Below are 20,839 nucleotides of genomic sequence, written 5' to 3' on the forward strand. Positions count from 1 at the left end.
CGTTATAATAAATTGCATGACAAGATGTTATTTAGTCTGTCTGTACTCACTTTCTCAGGAGTAAGTCCCATTGAATTCAGTTGGGCTTACTTCTGAGCAGACATGTTTGCACATTGTTCTGCTAGGCCATAGTTTAACCTTACATGAAGAAAGTTAGGTGAATCCTATTTACAATTGCAATTCAACTCTTAGTAACTGGGGAGTAAGCCCCTTGAGTTCAACATGACTACCAAGTGATGTTCTGTATTGCTCTAAAACTGGATTCTATGTATGCAAATACTATCTGTTTATTAATCTGTGCCCAGTTTCAGTTTCCTTTTCTTTGTAAAGCAGAAAAATAACCAGATTAAAGCTGTACAAAAGTATGCATTTTGCAGACAAAGTCTGCATATTCTTAAAAAATGAAATCCAAAGGAACCTTAAAAGATCATGCTATCAGAATTCCGCGTAAGACTTGGATCTCTTGTTCCTCCCTCTAAGCTTCTATACAGTAGTATGCATCTACGGCTGCAATCCTATACCCACTTTTTGGGGAGTAAGTTCCACTAAGTAGAGTAGATAAACGTAGCATTTTGGTGTGTTTTTAACACATTCCTTTTGTTTGGTTTTCAGAGCTCTCAAAGCTGTAGCTTGCCAACAGAGGCAGCATCAGGTTCCATGATGATACATTCCTGCCCAGAAAGAATGTCTAATGATAGTCAGAGAATGGATGAGGTAAGAAGTTAGAAAGTTATACTTTCTCAAAGTGTAGAACATTTTGCAATTGACTGGGCTCTTGTAGAATGTCTTAAAACAGATGATGACTGTTGAACATGTGTGAAACAGGGAACCACTTGAGGGGAATATTGAGGGTGTGTTTTCTCTCTCTCCCTTTCTTTGTCTTTCCAGTTTCTTGATTTGTCTTGTCTTTTTTTAATTGTGCATATGGAATTATTAATGGGTCAGAGTGGTTGAATATATAAAGAAGGCTCATACCAAGATCTGAAGCCTTTCATTGGGATGAACCTTTATGGAAGATGGGAGCTTAGGGAAATTAAGTGGGGATAAAAACACACTTAATATGAATGTATTGAAATTAATAAAATATAAATTCAGGTAAGTAGCTGTGTTGGTCTGACACAGTTGAAATAAAGCTTGCACACGAAAGTTTATACCCAGAACAAACTTAGTTGGTCTCTAAGGTGCTACTGGACATTTTAAAAAATTTAATAAAATATAATTTCTATACAGTTTACTTTTACCTCATTATTACAGTAAAGCAAGAAGTGTTTTTATGATATTGCTCAGTGAAGGAATTTGTTATCACAAATTGAGGTTGTGCTCTCAGTTATGACCAAATTGGATGCCATTGAAACTCATAAAATGTTGTGATGTGGAGTTCATAGTGACAATTGTGGCACATTTGCTGCATTAGGTATTTTGACAGTAGTGCTTGGAAGTGGTGTTGAGTGAATAATTAGGAGAGAAGCAAATTAGAGAACAAACAAGAAAAAGATGTATACTCTAGCACAAAGAAACTCAAAATATTTTCCATTTTGTCTGACTTTAAGCAGGAGCAAGAAGAATGGGGAAAATTAAACAAGTTATTAAGGCAACATGGCTTAAAACCTGTGTACCTTGATAAACCTGGAACTAGCAGAAACATAGCAGGTAAAACATCTGTTTTAGAAAAGAAACTGTAAATCAGCCTTCAGTTGAATTTTTCACTTTTCTAATTGCTTGAAGATGTGAATTTTCAAGTGTCCACAGTGTCGTTCATATTATATGGCTGCAAGGGAAGTGTGCATGATCAGCTATGTTACTACAGCTATGTTACTTGGTTTAATCTACATACAAAATGTAGAAAATTAGTATGAACAAGGCAAATGTTAGATGTCATGTATTTATTTTTTTGAGGATGCCTCCACCTGGCTCAAGCACTACGAAGTGTCAAAAGCAAACACACTGCTTTCTTGTTTGAGCCATCTGGAGATGTTAACCTACACTTACTGTTTTCCTACAGGCACCTCTGCCACAATGTGCCTTCTTCATTCCAGTGGCCTGTTTTGAGACATTTGTTATAAAATGTGGTATTTTTTAATGAGCTTCTCAAGGACTGCCTTATTCCATATGAACCTACCGAGACCCTGAGATCATCTTTTGAGGCTGTTATTCGTGTGCTTCCTCCAGAGGGTGGCAACACCTTACGTCTGGAGGGCGGCAACACGAGAACAGGCTTTCTCTGCAGTGGCTCCCTATTTGTGGAACACTCTCCCCAAGGAGGTTCACCTGGGACCTTCATTATACACTTTAAAGCACCAGGCAAAAATATTCCTCTGCTGTGGGGTGTGTGTGTGTTATTGGATTGTTCTTGTTTTTATTTTGATTATGTATTCTGTGTTTTTATATCGTGATTTTCTCCTGTGAACCGCCCTGAGACCTGCGGGTATAGGGTGCTATACAAATTTAAGAAATAAATTAATAATAATAATAATAGTGACTTTTTAAAATAAAAAAAACCTTTGCAGATAGGATTGTTATGGACAGACAGACTTCGCAAGCAATTCGATATGCATTGAGATCATTAATGGAAGAAACAGAGCGTCAACGTAAAATAGTTCGTGGCTTGATAGAAGAAAATCGCCAAATTAGGTAATAATGTTTCTTAGAATTCTTCTGCGGCATCTAACAGGCTCGATGCAGAGAGTTCTGAACCAGCCTAGAGGCTGGAAGGGGACCATCTTCACCTCTGTTCTTTGCTAATCAGATTTCTTCACTCTTGCCATGTTTTTCTTTACAGTGGTAGAATTGTTGCAGGGGAGACTGGCAGGCTGCTCTTGAAAGCAGAATGTCATACTAGATCAGCCTTCTCCAACATGATGCTGCAGAGGCTGCTGTACAACAACTCCCATCATCCCTTACCCTTGGCTGTGCTGGCTGGTGCTCATGGGAGCTGTAATCTTAAGAGATCTGGAGGGCACAAAGTTGGGGAATACCTGGACAAAATGCCCTGATCAGCAGTTTTTCCTTACTTCTGCTACATTGACTTGTCAATTTTTCTGCTTCCTGGCTTTCACAAAGTCTTGCTCACAACTGCTGTTTGACTTGTTTTCTGGCTTAAAAGTTCTGACCTGCCCGTTACGGTGTTTTGGAAGCTGCTCCATGCATTCTTCTCATTCCTGCACAGGAATGCCAGGTATTGGGGGTTACATGATAGGTCAGGATTTGTCCCTGTGTCCATTCTCCAATGTGAAGAAGTATGCCTTGTTCTTCAAAGAGCGAGGAAAGAACATGTGGCTTGTTTTTCATCAAGTCCAGTCTCCCAAACTGATGCTTCACTTTGGCTCATGTACTTACAGCATGTGAAAAGCAACAAGAAAACGGAAAATCCTTCGGGAGAACTTGTTTATATTGTCTTTTAAATGCAGATTCTTTAATTCAGATTAAATACTTTAATCTGGAGAACTTTAATTTAGATTAAATTCACTGTGGTTTAGTGACTTGTAGTTTTCACTGAAGGAATTTCTTTATTTTCTATTTTATTTTATTTTTTTAAAAAGAGATGAACTACGTTTAGAACGAAGTCGGGCTTCTCGGCAGGAACAACGAGCCAATGAGCTCGACATCATTGTGGAAAACGTCAAACAGAAAATCTGTCAGCTGGAAGATAAGTCTATAGCTCATGCTTGTGAGCAGCAGAACCAAGTCAAGGAGCTTCAGAAAGATCAGCAAGCTTCACAGGTACTTAATTAGTAGAGATGTGGAATTAATAAGTTTATCATGTTGGGATTACTGATCACAGAATCGATACCATTGTACAGTATGTCATGGCAGAATGTTTTGACCTTTTTGGTGATGCACTTTTAAAATGTACTTGCAAGAAAAAGAACAAAACGAGTTACCTCTTTTAAGAAAGTGAGAGACTTCTTTTAGAATGGACAGAGCAAATGAATTCTGGCCTACCATTTACTTCCCTTCTTAGGACTGTTCTGCCTTCTGTGATTCCCTTGCGTTCTGCTTGCAGGCAAAGAATCAGCAACAGATCGACAAGCTCCGAGAGCAGGAAGAGACTATTGCCCGTTTGGAAAAAGAGCTTAAAAAGATGGACATGGAGGAGGAGGAGCGTTTGGCTACACAGAAAAAAATATTCCGGCAGTTCTGCAAACAAGCTCCAAGAACTCATTTGGATCAGCAGTAAGTAATTCTGGATAATTCATGAGAGTTTTGTGCAAATCTTAACATTTGCAAGTTAAGTATTTCTCACTGTAATCTGAAGCATGAGCTTACTTGGGAGTTGCATAGGATTTCTGGCCATTCTTGGTAAGAACTTGGGTCCAAGTACTTTACCTGTACTTTGCAGGTACTTGGGACCAAGTACTTTACCTGTAGTGGCATTGTTGCTGCCATCTCTGTGGATGTTGTGCTGCCTTGGGTGAATAAGGAGAGGCAGGACAATCTTGGTGGTGCCATTTAAAATCTTGTGTATTTTTATAGTCTATGAGTAGTATTCAGCTATTTTTTACTTAGAGTAAACTCACTGAAATTAATAGACCTAGCTTAGTTACGTTCATTGCTTTACCCTGTCTACTCTGAGTAAAAGTTAGTTGACTACCACCCTATTTATTTAATAAATATACCCCCAAATTTTAATATTCAGGCTGCACATGTACCATACTTTTAAAGAACATAAGTTCTCCCAAATCATCCTGGGAGCTTTAGTTTATCTCTCACAGAGCTACAGTTCCCAGCACCCTTAACAGATTATAGTTCCCAGGCTTCTTTGAGGGAAGGCGTGTGTTTTAAACGTATGGTGTCTATGCAGCCTATTACTCCAAAGAAGGTCCATAGGAAAAAAAATCAGAACTACCACAGGGTGGCAGCAAAAGGAAGAAAATGTCTAATAATCTCTGGCCTTATAACAAAGCTAGTTCCAAGCAGCAATACATTGACTTGTTATGTACTGTTAAGTCTGATTTTTTTACAAAATTAGCTCACCTCGTAGATCATTGTATGACAAATACTGTAAATTCCCGAAGAGTACAAAGCATTCTGTAAAATCTGCAGTGGTGATGTTTTTTTGAGAAAAAAAACCCCTCTACTACCCAAACTTGATGGAGATCTGATTTTGTGTGTTTCTTCCACTTATTTTTAGTAAACAAAACTAACATTACATGTTATGTAAGTATCTGAAAAGCTTTTCTAACTTGTCATAAATAGTTAGAACTGAAATGTTTTTCTTGCTGGGGCAGGGGAATATTCAACAAAGATATCTTAGTTTGGTTTAAGTGTTTATATTAAAATACAATCACAAGTACACACTGTGATAAATTTCTGAAGAGAGTTGTTGGAAGAGATGGAAAGAGTCTGAGACATTACTGTCGCCTGTTTTTTCTGTTCTAAGTGTCTTCTGTTTTTTGCCTACATCCTTTCAGGAAGTGTGGGGGCTGGTGGCCTCCTTCAGGGTCTGGGCCTTCCTCCCCCTCATCCATCTTGCTACTGTCTTGAACTCAGGTCCCAAAGCTTCTGAAAAAGGATTGATTGCTAGGAGGGAAAATGAGTTACATATGCTTGCACTGCATAGGAATAGTTACTTGAAGACAAAAGTTAATTACAAGTTGATTTTAGATTTTCCCATATTAGATCCATTCCAGATGCCCAATTGTATTCATTACGGTACTAATTGCTTGTATGTATTTTATTTTATAAAGAATTGTTCTTCTGAAGAATACATAGTAGTGGAATATATTTTGGAACATTTCGTATCATATAGCTTCATTGTCATCGTTATTGCTATAATAATAATATTTTGTTTATATACTAAAATTGGATTGCCACTCTTATGGTGTGTTTTCCCTTGTTTCTTTCTAGGATTTGTTCTTTAATTGACCATTATGAGTCTCAGATCAAGCAAGTGAGAAAAGAATTAAGGTAAGAAGAGAAGTCATGTTAGGAGGGATTTCATAATACGAAAAAAAAGATGAATAGGAAAAGTCGTCGATACAAAATGAGTGATTTGGTGGTGATGTATCGATGGCTGAATAGATCAGCTATTCAGGTTAGTCTTGCGGAATAGGTCTCACCAATCAAATGATTTCTAGCTTTGTAATTTTAGTATTTTTCACTGTAGTGGAACACATTTTAACTTGGATTTCCTTCCTAGGAGATATAACAGAGAGCCTGATCATACACAAGGAGAAGGGAAAAATGAGGAAGAATTCTTGAAGGACATAGATGCCACTCCAAATTACAGAGCCCTACTCATGGTAAGGCACAAGCAGGTACCCATGGATGTAGAAACTGTCCAACCTCTAGGGAGGAAGTTAAAGGTGTCCACTTCAGGTTTATGCTGAAGACAAGATGCATGAGGGGCAGTCTTCCAATGACCTCCCCTCCCAGTAGCTGTTCCCAAGCTGTTTTCTACCTTGGAACAAATATTTCTTGGATGTCTGTCGCTCTCCCCCGGATGACTGCCAGATGGAGCGCTTCTGCAGTGGGTGCAGCAGGGTTGCACTTGGTGGCTGCATAGTATATAGCAGCCGATGGCTGGGGAATTTTGACAAAGGCTCCTATGCACATAGAGTTCCTCTGTGCAAGGGACAATCCTGCCCCCGCCCCCGATGTGGAGGAGCTGTTGTGTGTACGCCCCTTCTTGCGCTTATCAAACATGTGTCCAGCAAGGCCACCAGGTTTCTTGGTGGGAGGGGAGATAGCCCATGCAGTCTTGTATAAAGGTTCCCATTGTTCTCTTCTAAATCTACCCCATCCTCCAAAAAACCTGCCAAAGTTAATCCCTGGTTTGATCAAAAGAAAACTCAGCAGTTTGCATCGTCACTTCTGTTTGATTCTCAGCATATTGTGTGGAGATGGGCACCCTTCAGTCATCTGGTTACTGTTTGCACAGCATGGAACAGCCTCCAACCCAATGACTGACTGGCTGTTTAATTTTAAATATCATATGTAATATTTGGCTTTTATCACCTGGTTTTATAATTTGAGATATTGTGAAAATGGTCATATACTTAAATTTGAATAGCTGGAATTTTAAACTTAAGAGTTCCTGATTCAAACCACAGTTCACCTGTAAGCTCCCTGGCTGACTATTTGAGGAAGTCAGTATTTCTCAACATTTTGTTGTTAAGCCCCTTAGTATATAGCAATAGTACAGTATACTAGTGACTTATTTAGCCCACTTGTTGTGAAGACAATTGAGATAGGTTAGTGACATTATGAATGCTTATATGACAACATATTTATTATAAAAATCTTTGAAGTCTTTCCAGACTCAGATAATCGAAACAAAAGCCAGAAATGAACAGCTGTTATGTGAAAATACAAATCTCAGGAAAGAGATGGAAATCAGGTAAATAGTGTGAATGTTTTATAGGCTGTTAGGAAAGCATAGCTGCTTCGCAATGTAATTATTTCTTTAATAGTAAAAGTGATCTATAGCCTTCTATTCAGAATAAATATCTTTCTGATGCAGCTTCAATTTAACTGAAACAACAACAAAACATTGAAGCCACAATAGCCACCATATGAAAAGTAATTGGGATTCTTCCCATTAGGTGGTTGCTGGCAGATGGCCCTGTGGGAGGTGAGAGAACTCTAGCTAGAGCTGGCTTTGAAGTTGTCTTTACCTGCCTGCCTCTCTCTGCTGGATTCCTTCCCACTGGGCAGCTGTTGCCCTATGAGGGAGGTGAAAATCCATCTGAAGCAGCAAGCAATCTTCCACAAATCTGGAAAAATCCAAAATATGCAACTGTCTCCATAGATACTACTTAGTGGTTGATGAGGGAGGGTGGCATGCTCTTCTGCTCCCTTTAAAAACTATGATTCTCTAGAAATGCACTGGATATTTGTTTTTCCTTTTAGACCAACTGTGCAAGAGTTAAAATTTTACAAACACCAAGTGAAGAAGCTGGAGAAAGCGCTGAAGAATATCAAGTAACTAATTTCCATTAAGCATTAACAATAGACCTCTGTTTTGAAGATGGAGAAAGCAGGGGCCTTTTAGAAATAACCTTCTTCTGAAGGCAGGCAGACTTAAAAGAAAGCCAAAGAACAGAGGCACACAAGCTTTCACTGTAGTTCTAAAGATGGGCTGGTGGAAAGCAAAAGCCCTGTTGTGAACAACAGGAGCAAAAGCATGTCTCAGTACTATCCCTGGAGATTGTGGATGTGCTTGTAGACTCAATCACATGTGTGAAGTGATGGGGAAAGAATCTGAAGTTGGTGAGAACTGCAGGTTTCCCCAACAACCACTTATGCCAGTCTTCTACAGTCAGACCTCGGCTCCCAAATGCCTCCGTTTTGGAACATTTCGGCTCCTGAACGCCAAAAACCTAGAAGTAAATGCTCCAGTTTTCTAACGTTTTTCGGAAGCTGAACATCCAACGTGGCTTCCGCTTAAGTGCAGGAGGCTCTTGCAGCCAATCGGAAGCCGCGCTCGGTTGTCGAACATTTCAGAAGTGTTCCGCTTCTACACTTTTTGTGGTTGGGACAGTAATTTGTATGAAGCATTAAAACTGGGTTGAATTGTACATTTCAAACTAATTTAAATACATCTATTTCATTTTGTGTGCTGAGTATTGCTGAAGCAAAAGAGATTATAGAAGCATTTTTTGAAATATTTCCCCCCTTCTTGCTATAGTTCTTTTTTTCTTTTTTACCTGCAATATAGATCCCATGAGATTGATGAAGAAGAAAGCATGAAAGAAAACAGAGAATGTAAAAGTATTACAGGAGGGGTACTGCAGGAAACCTGCAGGAAATACTTGCAGGTAGGTGGGGTGCGGTTGCAGGAGCTATTAAAAATGCACTCATTTCCAAAATAAGGGTGTTTTTCTACTCTTATTACATGAATGAGTTGTGGAGTGCCTCAAGCTCACATTCATACCACCTCTCCCCTTTTGTGTCTCTGGGAAGATTTGAAGCTTTTGCTTCCAATTTTGAACTAGCTGTAGTTTTCCTTGACATTTGAACTTTGGAAACTTCAGTTTCATTTAACTGTAGCTAGAACAAACTCGGGTCAGACTTTGATTTCAGTTCTTGGTTTGTCCGCTCACTGGATATTTTAAAATACCCCCAGTCTCCTGTGAAAGCCAAGTATTCTATTGTATTTTTAATGTTAATTAGAGTGTGTATTTAGCACTGCAATAGTATCTGTCATAATTTCTGCTGTGTGGTTTTTCTGACAAATATTTAACATTAAAGGTGTTGTCCAGCATTGACGCTATCATAAGAAGCCCAAGAAGAGCTCCGTTGGTCACGCATTTGCAGCGGAAAGGGTTGCCGCAAAGCTGCCCCAAAGGGGATGAGCAGGAATGTGGATTTGAGCACCTTCCTCTTACAGTTGAGATGTGGGCTGACCAGCTAATGGCCCTAAAGGTACGGATGGTCTTTGATTTCAATCTTTCTTTCTCTAGCTAGCTAGTTCTTCAGATGTGTGCCTTGTGCGTTTTCCAGAGATAATAGTCTTCAACTTAATTTCAAACTAATTATCCTGATAAGCTGCCGCCTTCTTCTGAGAGGAGCAAAAGAGAGGAATGTCAGCCTTTTCATTTTTAACAAAATGTCATTGAAGATTTGTGTGTTGTTTAATATATTATTTGCTCCTTTTAAAATTCACAGTACAAACACGGTGAGCTCTGACTATTAAATAGAAATTGCACATGCTCATATTCTGGCCATTCGAGTTACTCCTGATAGTTTTCCTGATAGTTAAAATCCTTCTAGCTGCCATTTCTCCTTTGGGAAGAACATACTAACAGCTCTCTGTTTTCAACTACAGGATAAATGGCTTTGGAGGAAATTTTAATTAGAAAAATGGTACTTTGGGGAGGTCAGATATCTCCCCGTACTCCCCCAGCCCGGTAGTCCTAATCTGATCTCCATCTGCTCAAGCAGCTGCTTTTTTACTTTTAGAACAAAAAAAATGTGATTCTGATTTGGATGTCTCACACAAAACACAAGGATCACTTTCAGACAGGCAGAGCAATCCGAACCTCCCTTATGCTGGACTGGGTGGGGACTGGATTAAGTAGAGGGGTTTCTCTACCCAGCTGCCCTGGCAAATATCACCAGTGCCAACTTCCACTTGCTGGTGGGTTCCCTGCTGGCAAGATCCAGCAAAAAGCCCCAAAACACAGTGCTCTGGTAGTGGGGCTACGCCAGCCCTGAATCGGCTGGATCCCAGGCAGTTCACCCAATGGTGTCAGGTCTGGTCATCTTGTCCCCCACCTTCTGAACTTCAGGGCAGGAACTCCACAAAGCCTCACAAGCGAGAGAGGGGAGTGTGGATTGTGCACAAAATATGTTAAGTAAAGCAGGAACTGTGATGGCTTCTAATAATAATTTCTTGCTCTTTCAAGACTTTGCATAGGTCCCTGAAAAAATTGTTTCTACAACTAGTGCCTTGGTGTATGGTCACAGTGCAGGATAACAGTGAATATATTAGAGTTGAAGACCTTCAGCTCATGGTAGATGAAATCTCCGAAGAAGTAGTAAATAAAGAAAAGGTAATTTTGTTCCAGAGTTATGTCTTTTCAAAGTTCTAGTATGAAATTCATTTATTTGCATGTGCTAGTATCGAGCCCTGTATTTATTTTATTTTACAATTATTAATATGCCGCCTTTCGTTGTGAAAGATAGCAAGGCATTTTCAGAATAAAACCAAGAAAATAGAAACCACAACTTCCAGAGTTCTGGAAAGATGGTACTATTAAAAAAAAAAATCTGGTACAAATATTCAGATAAGATATAGGACACACTTCCATTAATGCAGTAGAAAATTTGGGTCCTCATTGAATTTTGCTTCAAAGAATCATTTTGGCTGTGTTAGGTTTTTTTAATTACTGCAGTCTTGATTCTGCTTATACTTATACTTTATACTTTAAAGTCTTATAAAACTCCTTGCACTAGTGTAACTGTTTAGTTAGATAAGGCTTCTATGTTTTGAGGAAGACATCTTCAATATTTCTGTATGCATCCTCAGCCAAGACTTAAAACTACTTCATCCTCCGCCCCCCTTTTTGTCTTGCATCCTACAGAGAAGTTGTGTGCCTTCACAAGAAGCTTTGTATGCAATGGTGTCTCACTTTCAAAAGCTCTTTGATGTGAAATCTCTTAATGGAATTTATCCTCGCATAAATGAAGTTTATACAAAACTTGGCGAAATGATCAATGCTATGAGAAACCTCTGTGATCTTTTAGAATTAGGTATGGATAATCTTTCCCTTCCTCCGATGTGCATCCCTCAGCTTGGGATGCAATAATAATAATAAATGCAGGGTGCCATAATAATTGCTAAAACATAATTTCAAATAAATACGATTTAGAATCCCAGATTTTCTGGGTTTTGTTGTTTTTGTTTTGGGTAGTGGTGGGAAATGATTTCCATGTCTAAAATATGGACTTTGCAAAAGACCATTGAAAGTCAGCCTCATACTTTTTAGACCTGCTTTAGATTGATTTTTTTTTAAACTCCCTAACTTAACATGTTTCTCATAATGTAGTCACTACCCTAATGATTATGTAAAAATGTTGCTTCCATCCTCCCAGTTACAAGGTATTCTATGCTGTTTTGCAGAAGGACCATAGGTTATACTTGATATGATATGATATTTTAATTTATGGTTTTCTCTTTTTAAAAAGTGTGCATTTGTGATTAGAACTGGTGCACTAGGTGATTGCCAAATAGAACACACTGCATTTTGCTTACTTCAGAAAATCCTTAAATACCACTATAATTATAATCAACTTTTTTGTTATAATGTATTGTCTCTTAATTTCACTGTGTCTCTAGCTCTTAAACAATGTGTCTTTTTATCTTAAAGACAATTTGCTCTTGTTTGCTTGGGACATCTACCTTGATATGTATCATTGATCATCAGGATCAAGAAGAGTATTGTCTGGCTTCTGTGTGGGTGTCTGTTGTACTTTCCCAGATCTGCTCTTTGTGTTCAGTATCTCACAAAGCTTGGTTCTTCCCTCCTGTCCCCCGGTATCCTTATCATAATTGCTTTTAAAAACAATCTGTATCAGGAATGGAACCTCGAGGATCATTCCACATTTAGTGTGGGTATTTGTGTTGGCAGTCACTTCCAGTGAGATTGCTCCTTGGTTTGTGTGTGATGTTCTTGAAATGGATGTTTTCTTCCCAGATACTTCTGCCCCACCCAGTGTCCTGGTCAACAGGGTTGGAAAGCTATGCAGTCTGATTAATGAGAATGTGTCCCAGCAGGTTGAGCAGCTGCTGGGCACCCCTGACATCCAAAGGTATGCAAGCCCTTGATAAATCATAGTAGTAACTCTTGAATGATGCATTTAGATCCATATTGCTGTAGTCAATCTCAGTATTTCATTCAATAGATCGGCTCTCAAGACCCGTAACGTCCTTTTGAACCCTCTGGAATAACCCCTCAGGCTTAGTGGTTTGGAAGACTAAGTGCATGTAACTAAAACGACACTTCTTTATTCTGTTTGCTTCTACCTCTGCTTTCCTTGTGTCAGTTTCTGTATTGTGAGCCCAGCAGGTCCTGGTAAGGCATCATTTACCTGGATGGTGGTACCCAATAGTTGGCTATTCTAAGAAAGTATTTTATTGGTCATCTCCATGCAGCTATGGTGCAACCCATTCTGGGTGGAATCAGGCTTTGGCAAGTCTTCCGCTGCTGTGTCAAATGACCTTTGTCAATCTGGTGCTCCATGTTGGCTGGGGCTGATGGGCATTTTAGTCTACTGTACCATGCTGGCAAAGGCTGCTGTAGAAGACCCTCACAGCCTTTTTACACAAGCCCTGCTTTTGCAGTTAAATAAGGTAGAGGGACTCCTGACAATTAAGTCCAGTCACAAACAACTCTGGGGTTGCAGCGCTCATCTCGCTTTACTGGCCGAGGGCACCGGCGTTTGTCTGCAGACAGTTTTTCTGGGTCATGTGGCCAGCGTGCCTAGGCCGCTTCTGGCAAAACCAGAGCAGCGCACGAAAACGCCGTTTAAAAAGGAGAGAGAAGCTGTGCACAGCTTTGGTATTGTTTGTTTTCTTAGAGGCTAGATAAGTGTTCTCATGTTTCAGCAGTAGTGCAAGGCAGCAGTTAAGCACCTACACTCCTAGCTGCTAAAGAGACAAATAGCATAGCTCTGCCAATTTACACTATTCGAATTGCTGGCTACATGTAGCCATATACCCCACAGAGTAATTGCAAGGGAAGAGAACCATATTTGGCCCCAGTTTCAAGGTAAAACACATCTATAAGCAGAGATGTAGCCTGAAGTAAAAGTGTGAGTATTGTGTTAGAAACATCTAGGTGACCCTAGATGTATCTTATCAAGGATAATTCTTATAAGGAGTATTTTGAAATTTGGAATATGGAGAGCTGGGAGGAAGGAAGCACAGATTTCAATGTGTTAGTTTTTGAAATGAAAACTGCAGGGAAATGAATGTGGCACATTTTTTTCAGCATTGTCGACGAGTTAAAAGAACATGATAACTTCTTCCAAGCATTTAAAGGTCTTATTGAAGACTTGCTTCATATTCTAGGTAAGTGCTTTCTGCAACTTTCATCTTCCTGGTTCCCCAGAATCAGAACAGCTGTAGGCAGGACTTTGCCTTTTGAGAGGGAAACAAAATCATTTCCCATTTTTAATCCTAAAGTCTTGCACAAGACCTCAGTATTTATTTAAAACACCCAAGCCCCATTTATGTAGTGCTATTATAGTCTATTGTATCCCCCCCCTCTTATTTTTACTAGAATGGACATCTCCATATCCTCTTTTGAAATAGACAGGTGGGTAACATTTGGGTTGCTGAAAACAAAATGGCTAGGTACTTATTTGGCTGAGGTGCGAACAGAAGTAGGGGCAAGGCAATAGATCACTCACCAAAACACAAGAAGTGACAAACCACCCACTGAAAAAATGCTGTAAGGAACATCCATGTCATCAGTAGCTGGGTTTATACAACAATTTTATACTTAAATTTTATATTAAGTGGGCTGGGGAAGCAGGCTGGCATTTTGACGCCACAATAAACTCCTGTTGGGAAGTGCCTCTTGCCAGACATGTTACTAGCTAGGAGACCTCAGCCTTATCCAGCTATACAGCCTGCCCTTTCTGAGGAGACACAGCCAAAGTTTTTTACTTTGCACAAAGTTATTGTCATCTAGATTTGCACTGTAATAAGTACTGCATATAACTATCACTTTTCTCATTTCAGAGGTCAGAAATCTGACAGATATAGTACCTGCTGTGCAGAAGCTGAAATGGAAAGCCTGATGATTATGTAAGCCATGTCTCAACTTAATATTTACCTACCTCTCTCTGTGTGTATAGCTGTTGAATAAAAGGTTTTAACTATTGAAATTTTGATATTTACACATAATGGTCCAAGGGATTTTTCTCTCTCCAAAAAGTCATAATACCACAGCGTTTAAGTTTCTTTATTAAAATCAGTTTTGTACTCAGTTTAATTTCAGAAAACGCATGCATCTTTGGCATAATAAATATAATTTAAGATTGTAGGGGTTCAGAATGCACTTTGGTTGTGAACCAGAAGACACTAGCTGCAAAACAGTTTTCCATTCATCCCTGCACTGGCTAAAAAAAAAAGCTGGCACTGAAGTAAGAGTCATCACACACATACCCACTGCTGCCTCCATATAAGGAAGAGGGTGGAGGGCCAATAGTGACATATTCTTATCAAAACAGTATATAATCAGTGTGAAAGTTTTATATAGCCCTCTGTTATTACGGAAGGTTCCTGAGACCTTTGCTTCTCAATCAAATATACTCAGAGGTGGTGGTCTTGAAGTACCACCTGTTTCATTCAGCAGTTGCCTCTCTGCTAGAGCTCCAGGTGAGGTGTGCTAGCACTGTACTGCACTACAACCTGGAAGCATTTCCTAGACTGAATACCCAATGCATGCCACAGGCGTGCATAGGAATGTTCATTTTAATTGTGTATTATTGCCAGCAGTACTGCCATCGCAAGTGACCACAGAACTATTGCCAAAACAGTGCATCTTGAATAAATATTTTATGGAAGTGTATTAAACAATGTGATGAAGATAAATAAAAAATTACAAAGCTATTTTGTAATTAAAAAGTTCAAAATATACATATGTACACTTGCTTCAGCTATTCATCAGGCAACAAGTATCAACTTTGGGGCTGCTGTCCAGGCTGTCCATTTCTTGTCAGCTGATACCTACAGAAGAACGAACAGAATGGCATTACACAAATTGCTGGACAGACACTCCCCCCCCGCCACTTTTTGAAGCTGATTTTTCTAGTAAGGTTAGACTAGAGGTGATCCCTCTTAGGAAAAAGTTTTGTTCTAAAAACAACAGCAATCCATAACAATTGTAGGAACTGTTCAGGCATTGAAACTACCACATATATTAGGGCATCAAAAGGTTATAACTAAAACCTATATAACTTTTTTTATGTTCTTATAAGCTGTAAATGTAAACATACCATTGGGAGAAGCCCCTGACTAAGTCTTCCTTTGACAAGTCAATCAGCACCTTCAAAACAAACAAATTAAAAATTAAGAGATATTTCAAATAACTTGCTTGAATATTTTCATTAACTGCCTGAATTACAGATAAATGGTTCAAAAATAAGTAGAGATGATTACCAGGCATAGAACCTGCAAGCAAGTTTTTATTGAGTTATAACCATTCGTGGAATGCAGGCGTGCTCTTTAATGCAGAGAGGATGTTGTGACAGCACCAGAATTTTGAATATAGCAGCAAATGCTTGATTAGTTGGGTACAGGAGATTTCTCTCCTAAGAACGCAGTAGAAGATGTGAGAAAGGGGGTATCATGGCACAACTGGAAATATATTTAATCTTTCTGCCATGCAATCAATTTCACCAGCTTATTTGCCCTTGTGGTCTTAACTTTTGAAAGCAGTGCCATACCTTTCCAAGCTCCTTCCTTTCATGTGAAATAAATCGCCGTCTGTTTTTCACTGCAATGTCTAAGGCTCGTTTCTTGATGTCTTCCAGAGTGTCAAAAAATTCAAACCTAGAAGTAGAGATAGGAAATGCGTATATGCTGAATAGGCACGGAACACAATACGACAAAGAGGTTAAAGCTTTGCAAATTAATTGAAAACATTGCTTCTGATAAGCAAGACATTCTTAGCCTCCAAATGTTTGCATCATCGAGATTAGATGAATGAATGAGACAGTTTGACCACACAATCAAGTGGTATATAAATTTTACGAAAAACTAAATAACTATTTCCCTTACTGGTCTTTGCACAGTGGGAATCATGATTTTTAAAAATAGATAACAATTACAATAGCATTATGTTTTCTGAAGCCCAGGTTGATCTGAAACCACCTTCATCCTCTGTTTCAGAGACCACACTTAGGGGGTATGGTACTAGAATCTCAGATTTCCACTTTTTACCCACAAACTGAAACATTAAGACCGTGTGTGTGTGTGTGTGTGTGTGTGTGTATACACTGCAGGCCAGTTCTACCTTTGACCCTTCTGGGCACTCCATTTCAGAGGCACTCAGTGATCTGATGGAAGTGGACCATCTCCTTGTTACCTCTAAACCAGGTGTGCAGAACCTATGGCTTTTCACTTGCTCGACTCCCAAGGCCCATTAGTCCCAGGCAGCATGGTCAGGGGTGATGGGAAATGTAGTTCAGCAACAGCTGGAGGGCTAAAGGTTCCCCATCCCAACTCTAGACAGATGACCTTTTCCTGCTGAGTGTGCTGTAATCTCATGCTCAGAGCTGAAGATACCCAGCTGCTCAGGGGCCATGGACATAGCTCAGTCTGCACAGTGACAGTCTTCTGACAAAAGCCTAAGGCAGATCAATTTATCCTCTGCTTTCAGCACACGTTGCTTACCCATTAAGCATTCAGGATCATGAAAGCAAGCCTTTCTCAGAAGAGGGAAGCTGATATACAGAGGAGGGTTCATATTTTCTCTGTTTGAGCTGAGCAGCCTTGCTTTAATATTAGATGACAGAGGTCATTTGGTTTGGATCCTAATGAGGTTTCCACTTGTAGGAATGTTTTTAAATGATACAGTTTTAATTGTGTGCAGGATAGAAATACATTTTTCAGATTCTTTGTGCTCCCTCGCAGATCTGCTCTGGAGGGTTAAAGGGGATCCCTCTAGAGCAGCAGAAGAGGGAGCTGGGAGAAATAAAATTTGCCTTATTCCTGAAATAATCCTCTGCTGAATCCCAGTCCTGCCCATGAATTAAAGTAGCCCTTCTGTTCACAGATGGCTAGCTGGGATCCAAGCCAGGGTCAGATTAATGTTCACTTAAAAATTGTGAAGTGCAGGATTTTGGAGGCGTGCTACTCCTCTTCGCACGTAAAGAAACAAAATAACAAAATTCTGGTTATTTCAGATACTGTATACACAGGTTCTATATACCACATCAGAAGACCTACAAAATTTTTAAAGCACCTTCCTATAACAGATGTAACAAAAGCTTCGAAAAAGTGAGCAAAATCAAACAGGGAAACAAGATATAAGAAACTGCTCTTCACTTACAACATTTTCACCCAAACGATGACAGACTGCCACATCCAGTTCTCCCAGTAAAGGCATAGCTTTAGCCAATGACATATTTAAAGGCTTGGGTGCAACTGCACATTTCTGGCAAATAAATAGCAGGTAAAACACACAAGGTCTTGACAAGAAAATTCCTTCCAGGTTGTACTTACTTTTCATCGTAGTGAGGATTCAGAGTTCTTTTCTTGACGGTAGTTCTTCTTCGCATTACCCATCTTTTGTCTGGGAGTAAGTAGATGCGGACATAGGGATGTGCTCCTTGCTGAGAGCAGGGCGTTAAATTCCTTTTGGGAAATGAGATACCGTCCTTAGGATTAACAGGTGGAAAAAATGCTTATCTATGGTGTGTTAGGATTGTGCGTATGGGTGTGCCCACACTTGTTTTTCCTGCATCTGAAGAAGTTGTAAGAAAAGCAGATTAAGAAGTAAGAGGAATCTGTGCCTCCCAAGCTTTTCTGTAGATAGGGCTGCTGCTAATACAGTGCTTGAAGCCAGGCAGTTATTGGGCACAGCCAGGCTTGTCACTTCAGTACAAAGCATGCGGTCTACAATAAAGACCCATTACCAAATGAAGTGGCTGGACCTGGGCGGGAGGGACGGGGTCAATGGGTGGCAGACTGGTAAGACAGCCAGCAAGACCATGTTCGTAGCTGCATGTGATCCACTCCGTATCAGAAGGATGTAACAGGATGTTTGTAAATGTGAGCACACCTATGTAGCACATCCTGGTTGTGTCTACAGCAGAAAATTGTCCGTACCAAAAATCAAGCCCTAAACAATATCAATCACAGAAGACAAAGAGAAATGGCTCTCTCAGGGGTTACCTGCATGCATTGACCAGCACGATAAGAGACTGCCGTAGGGATGCATAACGCACAGTGAGGTGAATCTCTCCCAGGGGCATTCCATCATAAAGTGTCCCACTGCAAGATAATGAATTATATTTTAAAAAACATACAAACAAAACCTCCTCCAGAAGCTGAACACATGCTGCGTAACTAAGATCCCTACTAACTCACACTCATCCCCATAAGCTAAACCAACTATAAGCCATTCCTAAGAGAAGGAATTCTCTGTGCCAAGGAAGATGTATTTGATTCCAGCATCTCTTGGCCCTCTCGGGGGTCCCTTTCACCTTGAGGTGTGTTCTGAAAACTATTCAAATCAGAAAAAACTGTCACAGTAGTATAGATGCTAAACATGAAGTACAAAGAGCCTTCCATCAAAGAGACCTGGAATCCCAGCAGAAAGTAGAAGGTAGGTCAGCTGCCCAGGAGCAGCTACAGGCATCTAACCTGAGGGCTGTGACTTTATTTCTATGGGGTCTGTGTGCCGACTGCTGGCCTTTCCAAGCCCTTTAGGGCTTGCCCACACTTTTGCTTGCCCTGTGCCTAGAAAGCATGGTCTGAGAGGTTTTCCATTTGTTCTGCCACTTTCCCCAGGAAAACCCGCTCTTTACTGTGGAATCGGAGCAAATGTTGATTTGCGAAAAACCCAACCGATGTTTAATCCAATTCCGCAGGAAAGGGTTGGTTTCTCCCAGGGAAAGTGGTGAGACAAGTGGAAGTGCATCCCTTCCTTTCCTGCTGCACTTCACTGAACTTATAACACATGTTGTGTTGCTCTGATCTAAATGCATATCCTGAGAAAAGCCCCCACAGATTTTGGGTGATTCCAGAGGGAATTCTAATTAGGTCACTGAAGTATTGAAGATAGGTCATTGGTGACAAGTTTTTGTTATTTCTTTAACTTCCTGGATTTTCCTGGGAATGGGCTGACATTCTGACAATGTTGTGGGTGCTGCAAAAGTTTTGCATGAGGCACCCCAGTGTCACAAACACACCTTTATCTTGGAAAATGCTTAGGGAATTCTACACAGGAATACTTATGTACCTTGAAGGTAATGCAAGTCTCAAAACAAAGAAACACCACCCTCTAAAAGCAAACTAACCTGCCTTAAGGAGTTCCTCTTACCCCTTTCTCAATACCATGAACAACAGGAAATAGCCACAGTAATGCTAGCTTAGAAGATTAGCATCTGCAAGCGGGTCTTTTATTTTCCAAATGTGTGCAGAAACAAGCATACAGCTCATGCTCAGTTTAGGCAAAAATTCGCACCGAGGCAGACTTACTTATTGAGATCCAGATTGCTGCAAGTTACATCAAAGTTTGAAGCGGATATTGAGCCCAGAGACGCAATGCTGGGGGCAACCTGGAGTCTCTGCAGGGCTGGCAGCATACGGCGTCCTGGGATGGTCTGCGCAGGTGTCAAGGATTTGGGGCGCAAGCCGCCTGTGCCGGCTTGCTCATTAATTCCAGCCACTGCCTCTATCACAATAGGCCCAGCCAATTTCTCATTTACATTAAGGTTAGCATTGCTCTCACGTCGGTCACCTTGAGGGTCAGGCAGGCCTAAGTCGCTGCTCCTCTCCTGGGGTGCTTTGGGCACTTCTACTTTTGGTGGAGGAGGAGGAGGAGGAGGCGGTGGTGGCGGAGGCGGCAAATGTGTCTTGCCTTTGGGTTCGTCCTGCTCGGTGGCAGGGATGGGACCTTGCCCAGTATAGGTACTTTCTGGATCACGCTGCTGTATGTCCAAAGCCTGAAAAGAAAATGGGGGGAAAGAAAGAGTAAACAACATGGTCATACCTAACATTAAGAGGCACTGAACAAGGAAGTAGAGTTTTGTCAACTTGATCTGCCATTCTTCTCTGGTAGGGACTTTATCTTCAGATCAAGTTGATGGAATATGCCCAAATGGCTAAAATGACCAGAAGAATCAGGAATCAGGAAGACCAAAACTTTAATAAGGAATGGGGAAAATTTACAACTTATCTTAAAAACCATTGTAAACGGTTAAAATTGTTAGTAGGATTGGAATATCACTTGTAGTTTAATGGTGAATTTTGGACACAATGGAGAGGTAAAAGATTTGGATTATCGTAAAAGATGCAGGAGGAAATGATTAAGAATAGATCCACAAAGGGGAGGAGGGAAGTCCAAGAGATTCCTTGGAATCTTGTTTTTGTGTTGTTTGTTGGATATGTGACTGTAAATTTTTAATCTGAAAAAGCAAATAAATTAAAAATTAAAAAAGGAAGTAGCTTTGTCTTCCACTAACAAAGGATACTTCTAAAGTGCTCCAAATTCACAGTGGGAAAAGTTTGTTCTCTCTCCCTCTCTCTCATGCACATATATGCATTTTTCTCTCTCTATTAGTTGCATGAGACAAGGAGGAGGAGCTTGCCCTCTGGAATGAGCCTAGAAATCAGGAAAACTAGGGGCATGACCCTAACTGTAAAATACGTAGGAAC

General features: G+C 40.2%; 2 protein-coding genes across 7 annotated transcripts in view; one reads left to right on the forward strand and one right to left on the reverse strand.

Moving 5' to 3' along the window:
- Positions 1-15,950, forward strand: part of CEP70 (centrosomal protein 70) — a 20,986-nt gene extending 5,036 nt beyond the window's left edge. For 2 of the 6 annotated variants that reach the window (XM_083490063.1, XM_083490062.1), the window contains exons 3-18: positions 613-714; positions 1,551-1,650; positions 2,508-2,631; positions 3,540-3,720; positions 3,962-4,173; positions 5,848-5,907; positions 6,140-6,242; positions 7,251-7,339; positions 7,852-7,923; positions 8,660-8,759; positions 9,193-9,366; positions 10,350-10,496; positions 11,028-11,196; positions 12,141-12,255; positions 13,437-13,516; positions 14,192-15,950. In XM_083490063.1, the coding sequence (XP_083346189.1) occupies positions 613-714; positions 1,551-1,650; positions 2,508-2,631; positions 3,540-3,720; positions 3,962-4,173; positions 5,848-5,907; positions 6,140-6,242; positions 7,251-7,339; positions 7,852-7,923; positions 8,660-8,759; positions 9,193-9,366; positions 10,350-10,496; positions 11,028-11,196; positions 12,141-12,255; positions 13,437-13,516; positions 14,192-14,250 (1,887 nt within the window). In that variant the 3' untranslated portion in view covers positions 14,251-15,950. The remainder of the gene's footprint in view (positions 1-612; positions 715-1,550; positions 1,651-2,507; positions 2,632-3,539; positions 3,721-3,961; positions 4,174-5,847; positions 5,908-6,139; positions 6,243-7,250; positions 7,340-7,851; positions 7,924-8,659; positions 8,760-9,192; positions 9,367-10,349; positions 10,497-11,027; positions 11,197-12,140; positions 12,256-13,436; positions 13,517-14,191) is intronic. The other 4 variants (XM_083490066.1, XM_083490065.1, XM_083490064.1 and 1 more) reach the window with 4 other exon arrangements.
- The window catches only part of ESYT3 (extended synaptotagmin 3), a 41,390-nt gene continuing 34,949 nt past the window's right edge, over positions 14,399-20,839 (reverse strand). Inside the window, exons 18-23 of the mRNA XM_083489295.1 lie at positions 19,661-20,127; positions 18,353-18,451; positions 17,681-17,812; positions 15,901-16,006; positions 15,451-15,500; positions 14,399-15,181 (exon numbers count right to left, since the gene is read on the reverse strand). Of these exons, the coding sequence (XP_083345421.1) occupies positions 15,133-15,181; positions 15,451-15,500; positions 15,901-16,006; positions 17,681-17,812; positions 18,353-18,451; positions 19,661-20,127 (903 nt within the window). The 3' untranslated portion in view covers positions 14,399-15,132. The remainder of the gene's footprint in view (positions 15,182-15,450; positions 15,501-15,900; positions 16,007-17,680; positions 17,813-18,352; positions 18,452-19,660; positions 20,128-20,839) is intronic.

The sequence above is a fragment of the Podarcis liolepis genome, assembly GCF_965112155.1.
Source record: "Podarcis liolepis genome assembly, chromosome: 1".
Taxonomy (NCBI): Eukaryota; Metazoa; Chordata; class Lepidosauria; order Squamata; family Lacertidae; genus Podarcis; species Podarcis liolepis.